Source organism: Salvelinus namaycush, chromosome 11, assembly GCF_016432855.1.
Source record: "Salvelinus namaycush isolate Seneca chromosome 11, SaNama_1.0, whole genome shotgun sequence".
NCBI lineage: Eukaryota > Metazoa > Chordata > Actinopteri > Salmoniformes > Salmonidae > Salvelinus > Salvelinus namaycush.
Genome location: NC_052317.1, coordinates 11,276,886 through 11,303,912, shown reverse-complemented (window position 1 = coordinate 11,303,912; position 27,027 = coordinate 11,276,886). Strand labels below are relative to the sequence as shown.

Sequence of the window (27,027 nt, the reverse complement as noted above, 5' to 3'; positions counted from 1 at the left end):
GGATGCAGCGTCCCCCCCATGTGCCAATTGAGATATGGTGGGTGACTAACACATTTCAGTTAATTACTTTGACTAGCCTTGGGCCAATCAGTGTCATTTAGTAAATGCCGGATCTCAATTGCAAGACGCATCATTCACCCAACTTTCGTCAAAATCGGGCCAGTGCTTTCTGAGAAATCCTGTGTGACTAACATACGAACATACTAACGGATCCACAGTCCCTTCCCTACTTTCATCGTTGGGGACAACAAGATGATTGAGTGAATAAAGGATTCGGGGTGTGAGCGATGCATTTGTTTCAGTGTTCTCTGACCACGTTTACATCCACACTATATTCCCATTATTATTCGGGATTACTCAAGTATTCTGTTTTTGAGTTGACATCATATCCCATTTACAATAACCCGAAAAAGCTTGTATCCCGGATAAGATGCTTGGGATATACTGATCTTAGACAGGATACTGTGGCATGTAAACATTTGATCCCGTTTACTGTTGTTTTTGCTGTATGTACAGGCTCAGTTTCGCATGTCATGGGTGTTGTGTGATGATGTTTTCATGTGATTGTCAAACAAATCACTCCTGTGCAGTTTGACCCACCATAATATTTCCATAACAATACATTTTGCTGATACGCCGTACTGGACCGTAGAGCTTACTGGCTACTTTCACCCATAATTTAGACCAAGTCTCTGCTTATAATTTAGACATTTGGTAGGTCATATTATAATTTCAGACATTTGGTAGGTCATATTATAATTTCAGACATTTGTTAGGTCATATTATAATTTCAGACATTTGGTAGGTCATATTATAATTTCAGACATTTGGTAGGTCATATTATAATTTCAGACATTTGGTAGGTCATATTATAATTTCAGACATTTGGTAGGTCATATTATAATTTCAGACATTTGGTGGGCCATTTGTTTTTCAACTATAGCAGTGTCACGATCGTCTTGCGGTGAGAGAGAGGACCAAAACGCAGCGTGTGAAAAAGACATTCTCTTTTATTAGAGAAGAGTGAAAACACGAAACGAACACTTATAACCAAACTAAACAAAACAACCGTGAAGCTACAAACGTAAGTGCAAATACAACCGCTACAAACGTTCTACATAGACAATTACCCACAAAACCCAAATGCCTATGGCTGCCTTAAATATGGCTCTCAATCAGAGCCAATGAACCACAGCTGCCTCTAATTGAGAACCAATCTAGGCAGCCATAGACATACAAACACCTAGACAAGACACTGACCCATTAAACGTACAAAACCCCTAGACAATCCAAAAAACACATACATTCCCCCTGTTACACCCTGACCTAACTAAAATAATAAAGAAAACAAAGATAACTAAGGCCAGGGCGTGACAAGCAGCTTCTATTCTGTCATAAATTGTTGCCCCAGAAGACTAAATGAAGTAGTGCTTACCAGAACAATGTCTTAAATCGATAGAATGAATGTGTTAGTAATCTAGTTAACGCCGGTAAAGTTGTCTGTTTCATTTAGGGACCAGGGAAAAAACAACTCCACAACAGTGGAAAGATTAGTTAGGTGCAAAATGTCCAAATGTCAACAGTTTGACCGGTTGAAAGGAAATGAAAAGCTGAGAAAACAATAAAAGACGTTTCTGATAAGACTTCAGGTGGTCTGGTGAGCATATTTTTTTGTGGTTGAAATACTGTCTGCTTGCTTAACAGTGTCAAAGATAACCGATTACACCCACATTCACATTTTCTCAAGAGATGCTGATAGAAAGAAATCATATTTCTCCACTACTGTTCCTGAGACAAAATTAACATTTGTTGTATCATTTTAGTGCAAGAAATGCATAATTCTGCAGTAGTTCATTATATACAGTTTCTTAAGAAAGTACGTAGTCACACCCCTTGACTTTTTACACATTTTGCTGTGTAACAGTCTGAATTTAAAATGGATTAAATTTAGATTTTCTGTCACTGATCTAGACACAATACCCCATAATGTCAAAGTGGATAAAAAAAATAAAGTTGAAATGTGTCAATAAGTATTCAACCCCTTTGTTATGGCAAGCCTAAATAAATGTATGAGTAAACATTTGCTTAACAAGTCACGTAATACCTTGCATGGACTTACTCTGTGTGCAATAATAGAGTTTAACATGATTTTTGAATGACTACCCCATCTATGCACAATTATCTGTAAGTTCCCTCAGCCGAGAAGTGAATTTCATGCACAGATTCAACCACAAAGATCAGGGATGTTTCCCAATGTCTCACAAAGATGGGCCGGAGCAGAAGGCAGACGTTTTACGTGCCCCCAACCGATTGTGTTTTTTTGTTTGTTTATCTGCGTTGTTTGCAACTTATTTTTTTTCTAATTTTGTACATAATGTTGCCGCTACCATCTCTTATGACCGAAAATAACTTCTAGACATCAAGACTGCGAATACTCACCACGGACTAGCAGAATCCTTTTTCTTCTTTCACGACTCTGATGAGCCCGAGGCGGAGGATATACGGCTCCTTCGGGAACAGGCCCCGAACAACATGATCTGGGTGAAGAGGAGGTGGAGAAAGAGAGGCCGGAGAGCGGGCTGCCTTCGGGGGAATTCGAAGGCGATCGAATAAACCCCCACTTCCCTCAATTCTGCTAGCAAACGTGCAATCTTTGGACAATAAAGTCAATGAGTTACGGGGAAGATTAAACTACCAACGGGATATTAAAAACTGTAACATCTCATGCTTCACTGAGTCGTGGCTGAACGACGACAATATCAACATACAGCTGGCTGGTTATACGATGTACCGGCAGGATAGAAGAGCGGCGTCTAGTAAGACAAGGGGCGGCGGACTATATATTTTTGTAAATAACAGCTGGTGCATGATATCTAACGAAGTCTCAAGCTATTGCTCGCCTGAGGTTAAGCATATCATGATAAGCTGCAGACCACAGTACCTACCGAGAGAGTTCTCATCTGTATTCTTCGTAGCTGTTTTACATACCACCTCAGTCAGAGGTTGGCACTAAGAAGGCATTGAATGAGCTGTATTCTGCCATAAGCAAACAAGAAAATGCTTACCCAGAGGTGGCACTCCTAATAGCCAGGGACTTTAATGCAGGGAAACTTCTATCAGTTTTACCAAATTTCTATCAGCATGTTAAATGTGCAACCTTAGGGAAAATAACTCTGGACCACCTATACTCCACACACAGAGACGCATACAAAGCTCTCCCTCGCCCTCCATTTGGCAAATCTGACCATAATTCCATCATCCTGATTCCTGCTTATAAGCTAAAATTAAAGCAGGAAGCACCAGTGAATAGATCTATAAAAAAGTGGTCAGATGAAGCAGATGTTAAGCTACAGGACTGTTTTGCTAGCACAGACTGGGAAAAGTTCCAGGATTCCTCCAATGGCATTGAGGAGTACACCACATCTGTCACTGGCTTCATCAATAAGTCGTCCCCACAGTGACCGTACGTACATACCCCAACCAGAAGCCATGGATTACAGGCAGCATCCGCACTGAGCTAAAGGCTAGAGCTGCCGCTTTCAAGGAGCGGGACTCTAACCCTGGACTTCCTGACGGGCCACCCCCAGGTGGTAAAGGTTGGTAACAACACATCCGCCACGCTGATCCTCAACACAGGGGCTCCTCAGGGGTGCGTGCTCAGCCCCCTCCTGTACTCCCTGTTCACTCATGACTGCACGGCCAGGCACGACTCCAACGCCATCATTACATTTGCAGATGACACAAGAGTGGTAGGCCTGATCACCACCAACAACAAGACAGCCTATAGGGAGGAGGTCAGAGACCAGGCCGTGTGGTGCCAGGACAACAACCTCTCCCTCAACATGATCAAGACAAAGGAGATGATTGTTGACGACAGGAAAAAGAGGACCGAGCACGCCCCATTCTCATCGACAGGGCTGCAGTGGAGCAGGTTGAGAGCTTCAGGTTCCTTGGTGTCCACATCACCAACAAACTAACACGGTCCAAGCACAACAAGACAGTCGTGAAGCAGGCACGACAAAACCTATTCTCCCTCAGGAGACTGAAAAGATTTGGCATGGGTCCTCAGATACTCAAAAGGTTCTACAGCTGCACCATCGAGAGCATCCTGACTGGTTTCATCACTGCCTGGTACGGCAACTGCTCAGCCTCCGACCATAAGGCACTACAGAGGGTAGTGCGAACGGCCCAGTACATCACTGGGGCCAAGCTTCCTGCCATCCAGGACCTCTATACCAGGCGGTGTCAGAAGATGGCCCTAAAAATTGGGAAAGACTCCAGCCACCCTAGTCATAGACTGTTCTCTCTGCTACCGCACGGCAAGCGGTACCAGAGCGCCAAGTCTAGGTCCAAGAGGCGTCTAAACAGTTTCTACCCTAAAAGCCATAAGACTCCTGAACATCTAGTCAAAATGGCTACCCAGACTATTTGTGTTGCCCGCCCTCCCCCTCCACACCACTGCCACTCTCTGTTGTCATCTATGCATAGTCACTTTAATAACTCTACCTACATGTACATACTACCTCAACTAACCGGTGCCACCACACATTGACTCTGTACCAGCACCCCCCTGTATATATTGTTATTTTTTACTGCTGCTCTTTAATTACTTGTTACTTTTATCTCTTATTCTTATCCGTATTTTTTTGAAACTTTACTGTTGGTTAGGGGCTCGGAAGTAGGCATTTCACTGTAAGATCTACACCCGTTGTATTCGGCTCATGTGACTAATACAATTTGATTTGATTTGACATATTGGTGGATTAGTACAAATAAAAAAAGCAGACACTGAATACTCCGTTGAGCATGGTGAAGTTATCAGTTGCGCTTCGGAGGGTGTATCAATACACCTAGTCACTACTAAGATATAGGCGTCCGTCCTAACTCAGTTGCCGGAGAGGAAGGAAAAAGTTCAGGGGTTTCACCATGAGGCCAATGGTGATTTTAACAGTTAATGGAAGTGATATGAGAAAACTGAGGACGGATCAAATGACAGAGTGAAAAGAAAGAAGCCTGTACAGAATAACATGTTCTAAAACATACATCTTCTTTGCAAAAAGGCACTAATGTGATACTGCAAAAAACGTGGCAAAGATATTTACTTTTTTTCCTAAATACAAAGTGTTATGTTTGGGGCAAATCCAACATAATGCATTACTGACTACCACTCTTAATATTTTCAAGCATGTTGGTGGCTGTATCATGTTATGGCTATGCTTGTCATCATCAAGGACTAGGAAGTTAGTTAGGACAAAATGAATGGAATAGAGCTAAGCACAGGCAAAATCCTGGAGGAAAACCTGGTTCAGTCTGCTTTTCAACAGACACTGGGAGACAAATTCACCTTTCAGCAGGACAATAACCTAAAACACAAGGTCAAATATACACTGGAGTTGCTTACCAAGACGACATTGAATGTTCCTGAGTGACCTAGTTACAGATTTGACTTAGATTGGCTTGAAAATCTATGGCAAGATTTGAAAATGGCTGTCTAGCAATGATCAACAACCAACTTGACCGAGCTTGAAGAATTAAAAAAAATTATATTGGGCAAATAGTGAATCAAAGCTCTTAGATATTTACCCCAAAACACTCACAACTGTAATCATTGCCAAAGGTGATTCTAACATGTATTGACTCAGGGGTTGAAATACTTATCTAATCACGATATATTAGTGTTTTCTTTTTCACATGTATTTTTTAATTCATATAGTTTTTCTTTCACTTTGACATTACAGTGTATTATGTGTGGATCGTTGACATAAAAGGACAGTACAGTCAATGTGAATCCCACTTTGTAACATAACACGATGTGTAAAAAGTAAAGTGCTGTATTACGCTACATGTGAGAGGTTACAGGCCTACAGTCAGTGTCCATATTTCAGTTACTATTCCATTTAACCCATAAAAATTCAAAGGAGGAATATACCGTTTATTCATGGTTCAGGGATACTCGTGAGCGGGATATCAAAGTTTCATGTAAACAGCTTATCCCGAATAAGACCTTTAAGCGCGATATGATCTACTATCCGGAATACTGTGCGCACGTAAACGTGGTCATTGATGTGCAGGTGACAACAATAGGTACTTAGTCTATACCTCAACAGTATAGGTTATTGCATTCAGTGTACCAGTGGTCATCTCTCAGCATGATTGCTGAAATCTGTTTTGTCAAAGGCAACCATGGGTACCCATAAGGGACAGCCATTGCACAATTGTATCAACCCAAGTCACAGTAAATTACACAAACCTAAACCTACACAAGCGTACACTGTACATGGCACTGCTGTCATGAGAGACTCAAAAGCTCAGTGCTCACATTCTGTCTCTGCCTCTGTTCTAATCTAATCGCTGTTGGCTTTGTACCTCTACTCAGCAGAGGTACAAAGTCCCGGCTAATGGGCATCCCTGAGCGAGGGGCTCCTGGCGTTCAGGAAACCCTGTCTTGGTGACACTGTGACCCCCGGAGATGTGGGAGCTGTCAGTGTGTAGCCGCCAAGGGGAAAGCGGCTGTGGGGGGCAGCAGGTTCAGTTGGGGCGGAAATGGAGAGAGGAGGGATAGTAGAGAACAGGCAAAAAGAGAGGGCGATGAGGTAGAGAAGAGATGAGGAGGGAAGGAGGTAGAGAGGAGATGGGGAGGGAAGGAGGTAGAGAGGAGATGTGGAGGGAAGGAGGTAGAGAGGAGATGTGGAAGGCATTAAAGAGGAGATGGGGAGGAGGTAGAGAGGAGATGGGGAGGGAAGGAAGTGGAGAGGAGATGTGGAGGGAAGGAGGTAGAGAGGAGATGGGGAGGGAAGGAGGTAGACAGGAGATGGGGAGGGAAGGAGGTAGAGAGAAAGAAAGAAAGAAAGAAAGAAAGAAAGAAAGAAAGAAAGAAAGAAAGAAAGAAAGAGCAGAGGAGGATGTAGAGAAAAAAAATAGAAAAGAAAGGAAGTAGATGATTAGAGAGGAGGATGCAGAGAGAGGAGAGGAATGTAGAAAGCAGAGGGTAGAGAGGGAGGGGGACAGGACGGGAAGGGATGAGATGAGATGAGCGGAGCACCTGGATGCCAACTTTGAGAGCTAAATAATTGATGCCCCCTGACCAGAGGTCATCCGGAGAGGGAGGAGGAGAGGCAAACAGGGGGACAGACTCAGGGGGGGCATGCCTGGTAGAGCTATTTATAGCTGCATTAGCTCTCCCTCTCACTCTCTCTCTCTCCATATACAGTACCAGTCAAAAGTTTGGACACACCTACTCATTCAAGGGTTTTCTTTATTTGTACTATTTTCTACATTGTAGAATAATAGTGAAGACATCAAAACTATGCAATAAAATATGTAGTAACCAAAAAATTGTTTTTAGATTTTAGATTCTTCAAAGTAGCCACCCTTTGCCTTGATGACTGCTTTGCACACTCTTGGCATTCTCTCAACCAGCTTCATGAGGAATGCTTTTCCAACAGTCTTGAAGGAGTTCCCACATATGCTGAGCACTTGTTGATTGCTTTTCCTTCACTCTGCGGTCCAACTCATCCCTAACCATCTCAATTGTGTTGAGGTCGGTGATTGTGGAGGCCAGGTCATCTGATGCAGCACTCCATCACTCTCTGTCTTTGTCAAATAGCCCTTACGCAGCCTGGAGGTGTGTTGGGTCATTGTTGTGTTGAAAAACCAATGATAGTCCCACTAAGCGCAAACCGTATGGGATGGCGTATCGCTGCAGAATGCTTTGGTAGCCATGCTGGTTAAGTGTGCCTTGAATTCTAAATAAATCACTGACAGTGTCACCAGCAAACACTCCCACACCATTACACCTCCTCCTCCATGCTTCATGGTGGGAACCACACAAGCGTAGATCATCCGTTCACCTACTCTGCGTCTCACAAAGACACGGCGGTTGGAAACAAAAATCTCAAATTTGGACTAATCAGACCAAAGGACAGATTTCCACCGGTTTAATGTCCACTGCTCATGTTTCTTGACCCAAGCAAGTCTCTTCTTCTTATTAGTGTCCTTTAGTAATGGTTTCTTTGTAGCAATTCGACCATGAAGTCCTGATTCACGCAGACTTCTATGAACAGTTGTGTTGAGATGTGTCTGTTACTTGAACTCCGTGAAGCATTTATTTGGGCTGCAATTTCGTAGGCTGGTAACTCTAATGAACTTATTCTCTGCAGCAGAGGTAACTCTGGGTCTTCCTTTCCTGTGGCGGTCCTCATGAGAGCCAGTTTCATCATAGCGCTTGATGGTTTTTGCAACTGCACTTGAAGATACTTTCAAAGTTCTTGAAATGTTCCGTATTGACTGACATTCATGTCTTAAAGTAATGATGGACTGTCATTTCTCTTTGCTTATTTGAGCTGTTCTTGCCATAATATGGACTTGGTATTTTACCAAGTAGGGCTATCTTCTGTATACCACCCCTAACTTGTCACAACACAACTGATTGACTCAAACGGATTAAGAAATTCCACAAATGAACTTTTAACAAGGCAGACCTGTTATTTGAAATGCATTCCAAGTGACTACCTCATGAAGCTGGTTGAGGGAATGCCAAGAGTGTGCAAAGCTGTCATCAAGGCAAAGGGTTTGAATGTTCTCAAATATGAAATATATTTTGATTTGTTTAAACGTTTTTGGTTACTACATAATTCCATATGTGTTATTTCATAGTTTTGATGTCTTCACTATTATTCTATGTGTATAAAATAGTCAAAATAAAGAAAAACCCTTGAATGAGTAGGTGTGTCCAAACCTTTGACTGGTACTATATATATATATATCTCCATATGCATGTTTATATTATATATTTATTAACTTCTCTCTTATCCCCTCCATCTTTCTTTCCCTGTCTCTCTCACCCTACCTGATTTTCCCTCTCTTCATGCTGTAAATCAATGAGTTAGGTACCCAGGGCTCAGGCTCTCTCTCTCTCTATCTCCCCCCCCCCCTCTCTCTCTCTCTATCCCTCTCCCTCTCGCTTTCTTTCTTTCTCTCTCTCTCTTTCACCCGCTCTCTCTTTCTCTCTCTCTCTGTCTCTCTGCTCCAACTCCTGATGCATCTGATTCACGCCCACTACCTCATTCTCTGTGGTCCATTGGGACACTCACAGAGATGGAAACTGGCTCAGGCCCCGGCGAAACTCGGACAAATCTTAATCATCAAAACCGTTTGTAATTTCCAATCATTTCGTTTTGCTCGATGTCTTTGTCTTTCAAGTGATCCAATAGGCTAAAACAGATTCTAATAAACAATAAAAACACATAATTACCTAATTTAAAAAAATGACCATTATTTTCCACAGTCTTCACACCTGAATTGTTTGGTAAACAAACATGTCAGTTCTTTGTGTTGAAGTATTATACTACTATACCTGATTCCACTGTTAAAATCATACTTGTCCTACAGTTGCTATCATCCCAAGGCTTTCGATTTGATGCGATTCAATTAACATCCAACATCCAACATCCATTGAAATGTGTGTCTCAGTGTGTGTTTGTGTGTGTGTGTGTGTGTGTGTGTGTGTGTGTGTGTGTGTGTGTGTGTGTGTGTGTGTGTGTGTGTGTGTGTGTGTGTGTGTGTGTGTGTGTGTGTGTGTGTGTGTGTGTGTTAGGGTGTGCGTGTGTATTACTGAGCTGTTTATAAGTGGCACGGGTCACACTGTTGCCTTTGCTATCTCCCAAATGCAATTAGGAGGTCCCCCCTATCTTAATGAAAGAGCCTAATGGGATTCTAATAAATTGTCCACCGTGACTGGCAACAGACACTGCCCATGGTCTTCTGGTGAAGCCAATTCCTCATGATAGTATGGATGACTGAAGGGGTTCTGCAGAAATGGTGGGTTGTTATTGTGAGAAAGGAAAGGACGAGGTGCCGCCTAAGAAATGTTTTTGTTAGATGAGACATTTTATAAGGTCATAGACTGTTTGAGTCATGGCGTTGCCTTCGGGCAGTGTGTGTGTGTGTGTGTGTGTGTGTGTGTGTGTGTGTGTGTGTGTGTGTGTGTGTGTGTGTGTGTGTGTGTGTGTGTGTGTGTGTGTGTGTGTGTGTGTGTGTGTGTGTGTGTGTGATCCCTTTAATAGGCTGTTGGGGGGTAGCCTATCTTCTAAACCATTCTCCTCCGAAGTCGGGTGTCTTACCTCACATAGCAATGTAATGTACATATATAAGTTTGACCTGTTCACTAGCAGCAGTCCGTACTTCCTTAGACCACTTATTATCCAGACGCAGAGTGGAAGAAATACAGAACAAATCAACAGAATGAACTAAATTAGAAGAGCTCCGAGAAAATGTGGCGAGGCGCAAACACCTGAACCGCATCATCTTCCTCTTCCTCCTGCCTCCGTGTTAGATCCCAGGTTTGGGAGTGTGTGAGCGCTAGCAGCAGGTCATTAGCGACTAGAAGCGTAATCCAGCAAGTAATTAAAGAAGGGGACGTGGGTTCGTCTGAGAGTGTTAGATGACTAGCTGAGAGGCGAGAGAATGAGCGAAATCAAGACTTTAAGCCTATGGGGCCGCCAAGAGAGACCCGCATTTTAATCAGCCTCCCAGCCACACCCACCCACTCCACACCCACACACTCCACACACACACACACTACACTACACACAGTAAGCCATCTTCGCAATGAGACAAAACACACACCACGAGAGCGAATCTAATATGATATTTGATTAAAAGTAGGAGAATTAACATGGTGGATGAAGTAGTCTGTTTCTCAGTAGGAGGGAATTGGACATAGGGATGATTTTGCGAGGTCACTGTGCTAGATAGACACCCTAGGCCGGACCAGATGGGCAAGCTCAGTATTTGCACCAATTATTTCACCAAGACTGCACCAATTACTTTGAAGTATTAAACAGAAAACTTCCAATAAAGTCCAAAGAGGAGGAACAAGACTTGAATTCAAAACGTAAATAAAGACAGATTCAGAGTTTTGTGTGTCAATGTCCTATATCAGAATGACAGATGCAAACTTTGCACAGCCTGCTGCAAATGTTGAGTTCTCGTCTTCCGTAGATGGTGACATAGGGGGAGAGATTTTTTTTGAAAGAACATCCAATGCACCTTTGCTAAACACATTTCTGTGGAGTACGACTTGGTTTTAATATTTCAGACGCTCAATTAGAGGTGAGCTTGGATGCCACCTGGCATTCTAAAAGCAATGCTCTTTTCTAACTCAGAATGTTCAATATTAAACAGGCTCAATTTGATTGACTTTTCTCGGAATCATTTCTGCTGACTCCAACACGTCCCACTCCCAAACTACAGCACTTCTCAAACACCTTGGCACTCTATCAAATCCCCTGACAAATCTTTATATTTTCACATTTACTGTGAAAACAGCCACTTCCCATAAGATATATACCAAAGAGTTCCGGCCCAAAACGGTACGATTCAGTGTCAATAGTAGACTACTAGAGCACATCTCTTAGCAGTGCTTTTGAGAGGCAATCTAAGTGGTGGTCAAGAGAGATGCAAAGTGCACTTCTGCTGACACGATAGGAATCTTCTTCCCTGAAATCTCTTCGTCTGTGTCACGATCGTCGTAATGAGGCAGAGTGGACCAAGGCGCAGCGTGAGAGAAATACATCTTCCTTTTATTAGACGAAGACGAAACACGAAAACGAACACTTTTACAAAACAAAACAACAAACGACCGTGAAGCTACAACCGTTAGTGCATACACAAGCTACAAACGTTAAACATAGACAATTACCCACAAAAGCCTACTGCCTATGGCTGCCTTAAATATGGCTCCCAATCAGAGACAATGAATGACAGCTGTCTCTGATTGAGAACCATTCAGGCAACCATAGACTTACCTAGACACCTACACTCAACACAAACCCATAAACTCTACCAAAACCCCCTATACCATATAACCACCCCAGACGAGACAACTATACACAAACATCCCCCCTGTCACACCCTGACCTAACCAAAATATTACAGAAAACAAAGATAACTAAGGCCAGGGCGTGACAGTACCCCCCCCCCCCCCCCCCCCCCCCCCCAAAGGTGCGGACTCCGGCCGCAAAACCTGACACAGAAGGGGAGGGTCCGGGTGGGCCTTCCTACGGCGGCGGCTCGGGTGCGGGACGTGGCCCCCACTCCACCATAGTTAATACCCGCTTTGGTGGCTCTGGCAGATCCTGGCTGATTGGCGGCTCTGGCAGATCCTGGCTGATTGGCGGCTCTGGCAGATCCTGGCTGATTGGCGGCTCTGGCAGATCCTGGCTGATTGGCGGCTCTGACAGATCCTGGCTGGCGGACGGCTCTGGCTGGTCATGGCTGGCGGACGGCTCTGGCTGATCCTGTCTGGCGGACGGCTCTGGCTGCTCCTGTCTGGCGGACGGCTCTGGCTGCTCCTGTCTGGCGGGCGGCTCTGGCTGCTCCTGTCTGGCGGGCGGCTCTGGCTGCTCCTGTCTGGCGGGCGGCTCTGGCTGCTCCTGTCTGGCGGGCGGCTCTGGCTGCTCCTGTCTGGCGGGCGGCTCTGGCTGCTCCTGTCTGGCGGGCGGCTCTGACGGTTCGGGACAGACGGGCAGCTCTGACGGCTCGGGACAGACGGGCAGCTCTGACGGCTCGGGACAGACGGGCAGCTCTGACGGCTCGGGACAGACGGGCAACTCTGACGGCTCGGGACAGACAGGCAGCTCTGACGGCTCGGGACAGACGGGCAGCTCTGACGGCTCGGGACAGACGGGCAGCTCTGACGGCTCTGGGCAGACGGACAGTGCGGGCGGCACTGGGCAGACGGCAGACTCTGGCCGGCTGAGGCGCACAGTAGGCCTGGTGCGTGGTACCGGAACTGGAGGTACCGGGGTAAGGACACGCACCTTAAGGCTAGTGCGGGGAGGAGCAACAGGACGCACAGGACTCTAGAGACGCACAGGAGGCTTGGTGCGTGGTACCGGAACTGGTGGTACCGGGCTGGAGACACGCACCACAGGGCTAGTGCGTGGAGGAGGAACAGGGCTCTGGAGATGCACATGAAGCCTGGTGCGTGGTGTAGGCACTGGTGGTACTGGGCTGGGGCGGGGAGGTGGCGCCGGATATACCGGACCGTGCAGGCGTACTGGCTCCCTTGAGCACTGAGCCTGCCCAACCTTACCTGGTTGAATGCTCCCCGTAGCCCGACCAGTGCGGGGAGGTGGAATAACCCGCACTGGGCTGTGTTGGCGAACCGGGGACACCATGCGTAAGGCTGGTGCCATGTATGCCGGCCCGAGGAGACGCACTGGAGACCAGACGCGTTGAGCCGGCTTCATGGCACCTGGCTCAATGCTCAATCTAGCCCGGCCGATACGTGGAGCTGGAATGTACCGAACCGGGCTATGCACACGTACAGGAGACACCGTGCGCTCTACCGCATAACACGGTGTCTGCCCGTACTCTCGCTCTCCACGGTAAGATCGGGAAGTTGGCGCAGGTCTCCTAACTGACTTCGCCACACTACCCTTTAGCCGCCCCCAAAGACATTTTTGGGCTTGATTTACAGGCTTCCTACCGCTTCGTCGTGCTGCCTCCATTCGCCGGTATCCCTCCGCACATTGCTCCATCAAATCCCAGGCGGGCTCCGGCACTCTCCTTGGGTCGATCGCCCACCTGTCGATCTCCTCCCAGGTTGTATAGCCCAGATCCTTCTCCTGCTTCCGTGCTGCCTCCTCATACCGCCGCCTCTCTGCTTTCGCTGCCTCCAGCTCAGCTTTGGGGCGGCGATATTCTCCCGGTTGTGCCCAGGGTCCTCCGCTGTCCAGAATTTCCTCCCAATTCCTATAATCGTGCGTTCGCTGCTGCTGCCTTGATTCACGCTGCTTGGTCCTGGTATGGTGGGTAATTCTGTCACGAACGTCGTAATGAGGCAGAGTGGACCAAGGCGCAGCGTGAGAGAAATACATCTTCCTTTTATTAGACGAAGACGAAACACGAAAACGAACACTTTTACAAAACAAAACAACAAACGACCGTGAAGCTACAAACGTTAAACATAGACAATTACCCACAAAAGCCTACTGCCTATGGCTGCCTTAAATATGGCTCCCAATCAGAGACAATGAATGACAGCTGTCTCTGATTGAGAACCATTCAGGCAACCATAGACTTACCTAGACACCTACACTCAACACAAACCCATAAACTCTACCAAAACCCCCTATACCATACAACCACCCCAGACGAGACAACTATACACAAACATCCCCCCTGTCACACCCTGACCTAACCAAAATATTACAGAAAACAAAGATAACTAAGGCCAGGGCGTGACAGTCTGTCTGTCATTATCATTTACACATACAGGTAACTGCTAAAATAAGGAAAGACTTGAGTTAATGAGGGATACAAGGAATATTGAAAACAGGTGCTTCCACACAGGTGTGGTTCCTGAGTTAATTAAGCAATTAACATCCCATCATGCTAAGGCTAAGTCATGTATAAAAATGCCCATTATGCCTCCCGGGTGGCGCAGTGGTCTAGGGCACTGCATCGCAGCGCTAGCTGTGCCACCAGAGTCTCTGGGTTCGCGCCCAGGCTCTGTCGCAGCCGGCCGCGACCGGGAGGTCCGTGGGGCGACGCACAATTGGCCTAGCGTCGTCCGGGTTAGGGAGGGTTTGGCCGGTAGGGATATCCTTGTCTCATCGCGCTCCAGCGACTCCTGTGGCGGTCCGGGCGCAGTGCGCGCTAACCAAGGGGGCCAGGTGCACGGTGTTTCCTCCGACACATTGGTGCGGCTGGCTTCCGGGTTGGAGGCGCGCTGTGTTAAGAAGCAGTGCGGCTTGGTTGGGTTGTGGTTCGGAGGACGCATGGCTTTCAACCTTCGTCTCTCCCGAGCCCGTACGGGAGTTGTAGCGATGAGACAAGATAGTAATTACTAGCGATTGGATACCACGAAATTGGGGAGAAAAGGGGAAAAAAAGAAAAGAAAAAAAAAGCCCATTATTTTGGCTACCATGGCTACAAGAAGAGATCTCAGTGACTATGAAAGAGGGGTCTCAAAGGAGCATAGGGGATATAAAGGGTGTGTGTCTGTCTGTCTCAGTCACAGGTTGACATTTATTTTCATGAGTCTTGCCCTGGAGGCAGAACTGAGCAGTTTCCGACTAGATGGACCAGCTGCAAAGTCAAAATTGGTTATATCGTATAAATTCATGAAAACAAAAATTTGCTTTTTTGGTCTTAATTTAAGGTTAGGGGTAGGCATTAGCATTAGCAGTGTGATTAGGGTTGGTTTTAAAATCCTTTTTTATGACTTCGTGGCTGTGCCAGCTAGTGACCACTCTGCGGAGCTGCCTCCAGGGCAAGACTCATGACAATAAATGCCAACCTGCATCTCAGTCACCAGATTCCAACCCAACTGAACACTTATGGGAGATTCTAGAGTGGCGCCTGAGACAGCGTTTTCCACCACCATCAACAAAACACCAAATTATGGAATTTCTTGTGGAAGAATGGTGTCGCATCCAGACACTTGTAGAATCTATGCTAAGGAAGCTGTTCTGGTGGCTCATGGTGGCCCAATGCCCTATTAACAGTGGAACCACCATAGGCCAATGGCCACTAATGTTTGATTTTGTTAAAAAAAAAAGAAAAACTGTCATGCTCCTTCCCTGACTTTTCCTGAATGTTTGTATTTTACACTGCTCATTTGTCAGAATTTTAAAATCACAAACAGAAAAGTATTTAGAGCCTTTTTACCTGTTTTTTTCACACCTATTCCTAACTTAACCCACCAAACAGTGTGCTGTAGGACGTTGGTACCCAGCCAGGCACTAATACGTCTCTCTCTCCTCACTGAATGAGTGACAAATGGAAGAATGGGCGATAATTGTGCGCCTTACTTTACAATTGAATTTAAATTCGGCCTAACTGAATGATAAGGAAGGTGAAGAGGTTGATTTAATTTAGAAAGACAATCGTGAAATGATGATTTTGTGTTATGACTTTTTATCAGCAGCAAATAATTTGATGCGTCTTGGGGGTTGATACCGTTCTCTTTTACGTTTTACTATGTAAACAGATTGCTTTTACAGGACTGTTTTATTTACTCTAACTCTAGTACTAATCAAATGTATTGTAAGGGAAACGACAACATGCTATGTGTTGCAGTAGTCCTTCAGAATAACGCTAAACATATCCTTGACTCCAAGTTGATGAGCAGGAAACAAACGATGCCAGACAGCCTGCACAGCCGGCCCATCTAAACTACACCTAAACTATACCTAAACTAATTTCACACATCATAAGAGTTAGCCTATAGACAAGATTAAATTGACAATGAATCTGATGAGTGACAATATTAGGCCTATCAGTTGTCAAATTGTACATGAAGAGATGGGTGCATCTTGTAAATGACAGATCCAAGGAAAGGATCATCACTTTATCAAATCCTCCTTCAGAGTCACATGCAGGTAAAACATTTAGATTTCTCTATAGTATCAGAATGAGCATATTCTGCAGTTTCTATGACACTTACCTTTGTCAAATAACTCTCAAAATTCAAGAGGTGCAGCTCTATTTCCACATTTCTGTGCTGTCCATGCATTCAGCACATGGGCAGCAGCATTGCTCTGGCTACTAAGAAAAAACTAGTAAGATAATAAACTCAAAATAAAAACATGTTATTTACTTATGCAATTCATCCTTTACAACTGTTCATGCACTGATGCTTTTGTTTAGGAATACAGAAAATAATTTCACCTGTGACCTGGCTGGTTATATTATTATTAAATTTTTGGTTTCTACTTTGTCAAAAGACTCTGTAACTGGACTTTATGAATTACTATAACTCTATTACTAATCGAATCTACAAATAAAGTTGATCAATTGGATTACACGGTAATGTTTTTATTGTAAGGGAAACGAAAATAGGCTATAGGCCTACGTTTTGCTAAGACTATGTAGAATTATACAAAACATATCCTTGACTCAATCTGAGCAAATAACTTTGTTAATTTATTGATATATTTCCACAAAAATGTCTTCATGCAAGGAATCCTTTATAATAGTTTATGCAATATTTATCAAGCGTTGGTGCTTATGTTTGCTGCACCTTGTAGGTTGATATCTGATGCATATACTAAAGGGGACCATCAGCAAAGTTCTCTAGCTGGTATTTATAGGCTGAAAGACCAGGCGGTTCTAGTGTTAATACACTTTACGTTGGTGTTTCCATTATTTTTCCAGTTACCTGTACATTGCATGTCTCCTTCACTGCACTCGTTGATAGTTTCCTGACCCCTCCATCCTCTCTCTAAACGTAATCCAGAAAAATGCATTTGCTGTCAAGCAGATGGAGCCTAAAATGGCTTTGCATCAGACCCAAACTACTAAATGGAAATGTTTGCATTTTATTCCCAGTATTCTGTATGTTTGTGTATTTTATATGTAGTGTATGATTGTGTTTGTTATTTTCATATTTCATATTGGCTTCGCCTCCCTTTCCTCCCTCGCCATCTAACAGAATATTTGGAAGGCGCTGGATGCTCAGAGCCACGCTGGGTTTATCATTGCCCTCGCACGCCACCCGCTGTGTTTGGATTATTATTTTCTCCCTCCGCACACCTTGCCGCTCCGCGCCCATTGTGGTGGTCGTTTAATTTCGATAAGGCATTGTGGGGCCTAATATAGAGGGGAAATGTAAACTACAAGCCCAGGCAGCAGCGAGGACGGATGGACCGCGAAGGGTAAATTGTTATTTCACCATTACGAATGGAGTTGTGATGATTTGAGCGGGTGGAATGGGTTCTAAAAAATAAAAAAAACGCAGACAAAGAGCGAGGGATGAAAAATGCAGGGGAGTTGAGGCGGAGAAACAGAGAGAAAGTTTGGTTTATCAGAGTTTGGCAGTGGCGCTTGTGCACACGAGGGATAGCCTTGGCACTTTTTGTTCCTGACGTCCTACTAAGGTTTTAGTAATATCGGCTGTCGGGGGTGCGAGTGTATTCCCTAAGGCTATTTCCCCAAATCCCTGAAAGAACAGAAATACAGTGTTGGGTCCAGAATCGGAAACGTCAATAAAAAATCTAAAGTGAAAAAAGGATGTATGTTATTGAGTTGGTGTAGTCAGCGGGATATCTGTAGTTATTTTCTTCTTGACTACACACCACAAGTCTGGTGTCAGGCCCGTATTTAATTTATGTCAGCGAGAGATGCTGACAAAGATCATTGTGTTCAGAACTGTGACTCTGTGTTGGCCACTATATTGCATTACTTCTAAACAAGTTGAGGATATTGTAGGGAGGATTGGAGGGGGATTTGTGAACCTACTACATCAAAATGTTTGGATGTCTTACAAGATCCCCAAGTGTAATTACAATGGACGTGGTGTACTACCCTACCCCATTCACCAAGAAAGTGTTCCCCAGTGTTACTCTATAAAAAGACTCACACAATTCTTGCTGTCCCTCCAATGGCAGGAAACCGGTTATCCATCCCACTTCTGACACCAGTGTAGTGAAGGTGGGAGATAGTCACTAGCAGGGCTTGAACCAGAGACCCTTACAAGGCAAAGACACTACACTCTGTGTCATTAGGAAGGTCGTGCTTACATTCGGGAGGACTGAGCATTACAATTTCAATCTGACTCATTCAACAAGTTAAAGAGAAAGAGGATTTTTTTAAAGCAAATTATTCTATCATCATATCCAGCAGACAATTAAACATACCTCAATTTAATTTGATTGTCATACCACTTGTGCTATTAAAAACCGAGATCGCAAACCAGCGTCTCTCTCCTTTTGGACCATTAGACTTAAAAACGTAATTTTTCTGAAAGGTGGCCTGGAGAGAGGAATATTGCAAACGCAAATTGCATTTCTTCCTCCCTGTCTGGCCTGGCACAACATGATGCCACCGAGGTCGATTACAACCGCAGAACGCTCTTTCAGTCTCTTAGCAGCTCAACTGTGTTTTGCCACCATCTCTAAAAACACATACATGTCCTCGATAACAGTGTTCAGAGTGGTGGCATGCCGAGACACATTTCCAGCTCTGAAAAACAAGGTGACACACCATGTCCATTATCTCTCTATTAATTCTCTCTCTCCCCCTCATTTCCTCCCCACCTTCTCCTCCTCCTCCTCCTCATTTTCCTTGCAGGGGAGATCTGTGCGTTTATGATCCACGGGCAGGAGGCCCCGTTCGAGGCGGTGGTCCTAAACAAGACGTCAGGGGAGGGGGTCCTGAGGGCCAAGGGCCTGGTGGACTGTGAGACCCAAAAGGAGTACACCTTCGTCATCCAGGCCTACGACTGCGGGGCTGGGGCCAACGGGGTCGGCTGGAAGAAGTCACACAAGTAAGGAAGGAGTGTTTGTCAGGGAGGGGGGTTGGTCTGTGTGATGGGGGGTTGGTGTGTGTGTGTGTGTGTGTGTGTGTGTGTGTGTGTGTGTGTGTGTGTGTGTGTGTGTGTGTGTGTGTGTGTCTGTGTGTGTGTGTGTGTGTGTGTGTGTCTGTGTGTGTGTGTGTGTGTGTGTGTGTGTGTGTGTGTGTGTGTGTGTGTGTGTGTGTGTGTGTGTGTGTAGAATTAGGGTTAAGGGTCAGGGTTAGGTTAAGGGTTAGGATTAGGTTTAGGAGTTAGGGAAAATAGGATTTTGAATGGGAATCAATTGTTTGGTCCCTACAAGGATAGTAAAACAAATGTGTGTGTGTGTGTGTGTGTGTGTGTGTGTGTGTGTGTGTGTGTGTGTGTGTGTGTGTCTGTGTGTGTGTGTGTGTGTGTGTGTGTGTGTGTGTGTGTGTGTAGAATTAGGGTTAAGGGTCAGGGTTAGGTTAAGGGTTAGGATTAGGTTTAGGAGTTAGGGAAAATAGGATTTTGAATGGGAACCAATTGTTTGGTCCCTACAAGGATAGTAAAACAAACGTGTGTGTGTGTGTGTGTGTGTGTCTGTGTGTGTGTGTGTGTGTGTGTGTGTGTGTGTGTGTGTGTGTGTGTAGAATTAGGGTTAAGGGTCAGGGTTAGGTTAAGGGTTAGGATTAGGTTTAGGAGTTAGGGAAAATAGGATTTTGAATGGGAACCAATTGTTTGGTCCCTACAAGGATAGTAAAACAAACGTGCGTGTGTGTGTGTGTGTGTGTGTGTGTGTGTGTGTGTGTGTGTGTGTGTGTGTGGATGTGTGTGTGTGTGTGTGTGTGTGTGTGTGTGTGTGTGTGTGTGTGTGTGTGTGTGTGTGTGTTTGTGTGTGGCTGTATCTTTTTTGTGTGAGATCGATTTTTGTGAAAATGTTGGTTTGTGTCAAGAACTGCAACGCAGCTGGGTTTTTCACACTCAATGGTTTCCCGTGTGTATCAAGAATGGTCCACCACCCGAAGGACATCCAGCCAACTTGACACAACTGTGGGAAGCATTGGAGTCAACACGGGCCAGAGTCCCGGTGGAACGCTTTCAACACCTTGTAGAGTCCATGCCCCGACAAATTGAGGCTGTTCTGAGGGCAAAAGGGTGGGGTGGGGGTGCAACTCAATATTAGGAAGGTGTTCTTAATGTTTGGTATGCTCAGTGTAGCTCTACATGCCAAGCGTCCAGTATGTGGGTCTTTAGTTGTCCTCAATACTATAATCACAGACAGTGACTGAGCACATCCGCCATGCAATAGCAGCCTTCTGTAGTCCTAGTAACAGCTGAGACTTGCTCAATGTTTAGCTCCGGGTATGATTTTCATCAATGAGGGCCCGAAGGCTCCTTATGAGTCAGACAGTCTCACATAAAGCCTTATAGCCCTGCTCTGATGAAGTGCTACTGAAGGCTGTGCTCTAGTTCACTGACTAAGGCTGATATTGTCGCACAGAGAGAGAGAGAGATATGGGCATGAGAGAGTGGGAGTGATTTCACAGCTTGGTCATCTTTGATGAATGTCTCCGAGTGAAATAGGGCACCTGTCAAAACCAGTGTGTGTGCATCTGTTTGATTTTCATCAAAATCAAATTCACGTGCGCCGAATACAACAGGTGTAGACTTTACCATGAAATGCTTACTTACGAGCTATTTCCCAACAATGCAGAGTTAAAAAGTAAGAAAATTAGCGAATAGGAAATAGTACCACAATAAATAACAATAACGAGGCTATATACAAGGAGTACCGGTAACAAGCCAATGTGCATGTGCATGCGTGTGCGTGTGTGTGCCTCAGTTAAGCAGCATCACTGCAGGACATTCTAAGTAGGTGTCATTAAGTTAATGTCTTTAATTATGAAGGCATGTTGCAGCATCACTTCTTGTCACAAGGTCATTGTCAGCAGAATTATAGGTAGAGTTTGAGAAACTGGATTAAAAAGAAATAATACTGAGATATTTCAAATATTACTTATGTTCAGCCCTGTGGTTGTTTTAACTAAATACAAAGGGAGAGGCCCGGAACCAACCTAGATTTGGCGAGGATATCTCTCAATGGCTTCGGTGCGAAAACATTGCATCACTACCTTAATTCTTTTACAGTACAACTATCAGTGAAAAACAGTGAAGGATTTTACTTTTACGTATTGTATGCCCCCTTGCTCTGGTGTTTCTCTTTCTCATGTTCCCTGAGCTGGTAATGAGTTTGTGTGTTGTTGTTTATGTTTGTCATTTGTTGTCTCTGTTTTTATGCGGATTTGGGGGGGGGGGGGGGGGGGGGGGGGGTTGAGGACGTAGAATATTTTGTAACCATTAGTACTTATTGTTGGAAGAAAGAGCACCAAAAGTATCTCTCACTACCTTCCCTCACACCTTTTGCGCTCTCTCTCTCTCTCTCTCTCTCTCTCTCTCTCTCTCTCTCTCTCTCTCTCTCTCTCTCTCTCTCTCTCTCTCTCTCTCTCTCTCTCTCTCTCTCTCTCTCACACTCACACTCACACTCACACTCACTCCTCTCTCCCTCTCTCCCTCTCTCCCTCTCTCCCTCTATCCAGGGCGGTGGTTCACATCCAGGTGGATGACGTGAATGAGTTCTCTCCTGTGTTCCGGGAGGCCGTATACCACGCTGCGGTAACGGAGGGGAAGATCTACGACAGCATCCTGCAGGTGGAGGCCTGGGACCAGGACTGTTCCCCGCAGTACAGCCAGATCTGCAACTACGACATCGTCACCTCCGACACGCCCTTCGCCATTGACCGCAATGGTCAGTGAACTCTAACCTCATCCCCTGACCTCAGAACCTGCAGGTCAAATGACACGAGCATAGGCTACTCTGACTGACTTTGCGTTAGGTCAAACTTTTGTACTTTGCCTCTCTCTACACATTGTTAACTCCGCGGTCAGAAGACGGCCCTGTAAATTCCTTCAACTTGGTTACACTTTACTTTCCATGACAGTAATGACACAAACTGTTCCTCAGGCCATCAAATTGGCTCGGCATAATTTGAATACATTCATTACCAGAAGTTCGTATCTAGATCGACGTACAGTGCATTCATAGTCAGTACACGTGGCCCATGCGGGAATTGAACCTGCAAATTTGATTTGCTGTTGCCAGAATCTTCTCCAACCAACTGAACTTGGTTAATTATATTCATAGCACATCTCTCACACCATTTGTCAGCGTGCTGTATTCATGGACTCTCCAAGTGCTTCCCCATTCATCTTCTGATCACAGTACAGTGTTATACAGAGTGATGTGAAACTGGATCCAGCTTTGTGTGATCAGCGGGAACACAAGGACGAGTGGAGCCCGCGGATCAGACGGGCAAAATGACAACAGATGCTCCACAGCCTGCCATCTCTGCTAGCCTTTCTCCTCCCTCTTCCCTCTCTCCCTTTGTCTCTCTCTCACTCTTTTTGTGTTTCTCTCTCTCTTGATTCACTTTCTCTCTTTCTCTCTCCTTCCCTGCTTCCCTTCCTTTCTCCCCCTTTGTCTTTTTTGTCTTCTCTCTCTCTCTCTCTCTCTCTCTCTACTCTCTCTTTCCCTCCCTCTCTCTCTTATTTTCTTCCTCCCTGTCTGGTAACTCTGATGTCCTCTGGCACGGCTCAGGCCCCTCTGTGACTTTTATGGGTTCCTGTCCGCCACTCCAGCTTTGCGGCTGCCAGTCGCCTCGCCTCCTATAGCCCTCCCACTGTCTGCAGTGCGACTGGCGCTCGTGGTGCTCAATTAGAACTGAGCGGAGTGATGCATGGGGGCCGCCAGAGTGTGTTTTGTACTGAGGGGGCTTCTGGCTCCATCATTAACCGTGGATCAGAGGCCTGAGTGAGTTATTAAATAAAGCAGGCCTGCCAGCCCTCTGCAACTCAGGGAGAAAGGGAGTAAGATAGAGGGAATGAGGAAAGGAGAGAGACAGAAAGAAATAGAGCGAGGGAGAGAGGAAGCGAGAGAGGATGTGTGAGAGAGAAGGACAGAGAGGGAGAGGCCAGAAGAAAGAATCAACAGAGAAAAGAAGAGAGACAGGGAAGTAGAATGAGTAAGAAGGAGAAACAGCCAAACAGTAGAGAAAGAAAGATAGCGGTACTGTAGTTCCAGGTCTTTCAGAGTTTTGTCTGAATATTTCTTCTCTCCCTCGTCGATCCTGAACAACCCATTATATTCTGTACTAGAGAGAAATCTTATCTACTTTAGACATACAAATGATGGTGAACTTGAGAATCGGGTCCTAGAGAGCTGTAGTGTATGCTAGTTTTCATGGTTGCGGATGTATACTGTAGTCATACTGTAAATTCCCCAGCAGTCAAAAGACACACACGTATTGACAGGTTTCCTATTTCACTCAGATCTTACACATGGGGACAGTAATGGGTGCAACACAATCTCACACTCAATTTGCGCAAATATGTACAAGTATTTGCGTTTTTGTGGTTTTGTGTGGCTTAATTCTTGTGAAAATAAACACATTTTTGTGTGACTTAATTCGTATTAAAAGAATTAAAACTTCATTTACAAGAAAATACATTTTTGGGGGGCAAACTTTGTAACAATCTTTTGAAAGTTATTGGAGCAAAGCATTTTGGGTAATGGTGTTCTACACAGCCTTTTTTTTGTGTCCCACATTTATTTATATGAAAAAATAACCCAATATTGTTAATCAACCAGGTTGTCACCGAAATACTTCTAATATAATAGTAGCCTTACACTTTTTATTTTTATTAATGCTAATGCTGTTTTCTATGCTGTTTTTTCGCTTCATACTTTGGGATACTGGTGCAATGTCGGATTTTATGAGGGTTGCCAGATTGGAGTAAAACGCTGCATTGTCAGATTTTTTTTGCGGTATCGATGAAGGTATTTGATTGGGGAATAGAGATACATTTTCATGATGCAAAATTAATTAATAAATAAATGTGGGGAAACAGAAGACCTGCAAAAAAAAAATCTGTTTGGTTTCTCTGGTGCAACTATAGTATTTGCATTTATAACGAGTCTGGACTATGATCAATTAAGCCATATCAATGGATGTAACAGGTTAATGTAAAATAATGAATTATGTTGGCTTACACTTATGGAACTTCCAAGGCCGTTTCATGATGATTATTACAGTCGTGTCAATCATGTTACATGTTATATAGGTTATTCTAACAAGGCATATGCCAGCATTGTAGGCCTAGTTCCTCTGCCCAGAGGCTTGCTCGGCTTTCATGGCAACGGCTATTAGAATTCACGTTGCCATGTATGAACCCTGGTTAGATTGAACTTTCTTCCGCTACATTGGTGGCAGCGATTGGGATCACGTCCGGCTCACGTCTAGTTTGGTGATCTAGTGGTGGGAAGCATTCTGTTCTTCAACATTGTGTTGGGTGTAATTACATTGATATATCTAGTGTACAATGGATAAGCAACAATGGGTGTGACAGATAGAAGCAGTCTCTACAGTTGTGATCAAGCCTTACAGTACATCAAAGTTGCCTGAAGCTGAATGAAAAAGTGTGATGCCCTGACCAGTTATTCAGAAGAAAATCCTCTGTGACTGTGTAATTTACATAAGTTAACTTACCAGTGTGGACCCAAAACAAACACATTCTACACATTTACAAACGACCTGTTTAAAGTGTTATTATAACCATGGTGTTCTTTTGTTTCTAAAGCTTATACATCTAATAACCTGACAATGATCCACATCATATGTGTAGACAAATCATGTGTGTTATGCAGCAAACACAACTATCCTTTTTTTAGGATGCAAACCAGTGATATGAATCACTGTTGATCCGTCCTGTATCACGTTTCAGGAGAAGACCCAGATGCAGACAGTGTCGAAGTAACAAAAGTTTATTACTAGAACAGGGGGCAGGCCAAACGACAGGTCAAGGGCAGGCAGAGGTCAGTAATCCAGATCAGAGTCCATAAGGTACAGAACGGCAGGCAGTCTCGGGGTCAGGGCAGGCAGAATGGTCAAAACCGGGAAAACTAGAAAACAGAAACTAGAAAAGACAGGAGCATGGGGGAAAACGCTGGTAGGCTTGACGAACAAAACGAACTGGCAACAGAGAACACAGGTATAAATACACTGGGGATAATGGGGAAGATGAGCGACACCTGGAGGGGAGTGGAGAAAAGCACAAAGACAGGTGAAACAGATCAGGGTGTGACATCCTGTTCCGATCTAATGAGATGGATATAGGATTTCCTACGACCTAGAATCGAGGCCTTTCCCAGTCATGAAGGACAAAGCTAGGCCCCTCTTGGTTCTCATTGGCGAAGACTGAACCCAAGTTAGGGGTTATATGTCAAACTCTCCTATACCACTTTGCCCAACATTTTATACCCCAGACGTTGTAAATAAACCCTTTTTAAGGTGCTATAACTTGTATCATTATTATAGGGATGTGAAACCCATAGTCGAATGGCTTCGGACTGAGAATTTTTCACTGCCAACGGAAAAGAGGTATTCGGAGTAGACTTTACCATCCTACGCTTCCGAATATATTACTCGCTAATGTTCAATAAAGTAGACGAGCTCAGGGCAAAAATCTCCTTCCAGAGAGACATCAGGGACTGTAACATACTCTGTTTCACGGAATCATGGCTCTCTCCAGATATACTGTCCCTGTCCATACAGCCAGCTGGGTTCTCAGTAATTTGCGCAGACAGGAATAAAGACCTCTCCGGGAAGAAGAAGGGCGTGGTGTATGTTTCATGATTAACCACCCATGGTTTGATTGTGATAGCGTACAGAAACTCAAGTTCTTTTGTTCACCCGACCTCATAATCAAATGCTGACCATATTACCTCCCAAGAGAATTCTCTTCGGTTATAGTCACAGCCGTGTATATTCCCCCTCAAGCCGATACCACGACGGCCCTCAAGGAACTACACTGGACTTTATGCAAACTGGAAACCACATATCCTGAGGCCGCATTTATTGTAGCTGGGGATTTTAACAACGCAAATTTGAGGAAAACGCTACCAAAGTTCTGCCAACACATTGACTGTAGTACTAGCGCTGGGAAAACATTCGACCACTGCTATTCTCTCTTCCGGGATGCCTACAAGGCCATCCCCCGCCCTCCCTTCGGCAAATCAGATCACGACCACTTCCGCAGTGGCGACGATCAGTGGACGAGGCCATCCACTGCTTTCCACTCCTGTGAGTATTGCTGGCTCAGTGATGTTAGGCCCAGGGTTGAGTTGCACATCCCCGGATAGCAGGAAGGTAGTGAACAGGTAGTTTAACAGTTTCCGATAAATGTTGGACTTGTGCTTATTACGCCTAAGCGGTTCAGTGGAATAGGGAGCGAGGTAGACTTGGCCATTATTCAGAACATTATGGTATGCTGTGTACTGTCCGCTCCCGTGGAACGGTGAACCAAAGTGTTTGGTGTTGGTATTCTCTGGCAGTAGATTGATTGTGTCATCCCAGCAAGGACGCACTGAGACTATCAGTAGAGCAGCTACATAACTGACAATCGTGGCAATGCACTGGAGATAAAACGCATAATTGCGCTTTAAATCTTTGCATGAGTTAATTAGCTGGGGTCGGCTTACACCTGATGTTTTAGATAAAATAACAGCATCTGTAGGAGAAGCGGCACCTGTCGCACCACCCTCCCTTCCGTCTGCCATCTTCCACATCATGTAACAAGGTAACTATCAATCTGTGGCTGGAACTAGATCAGCATCCGTTACCAAAAATGCAGGATTTGTTCATAAAGCT

The 27,027-nt window shown here is 44.8% G+C and overlaps 1 protein-coding gene across 1 annotated transcript in view; it reads left to right on the top strand.

Moving 5' to 3' along the window:
• LOC120056279 (calsyntenin-2-like) overlaps positions 1-27,027 on the top strand; it is a 183,892-nt gene that overhangs the window by 74,096 nt on the left and 82,769 nt on the right. Inside the window, exons 3-4 of the mRNA XM_039004526.1 lie at positions 19,081-19,276; positions 21,862-22,070. Of these exons, the coding sequence (XP_038860454.1) occupies positions 19,081-19,276; positions 21,862-22,070 (405 nt within the window). The remainder of the gene's footprint in view (positions 1-19,080; positions 19,277-21,861; positions 22,071-27,027) is intronic.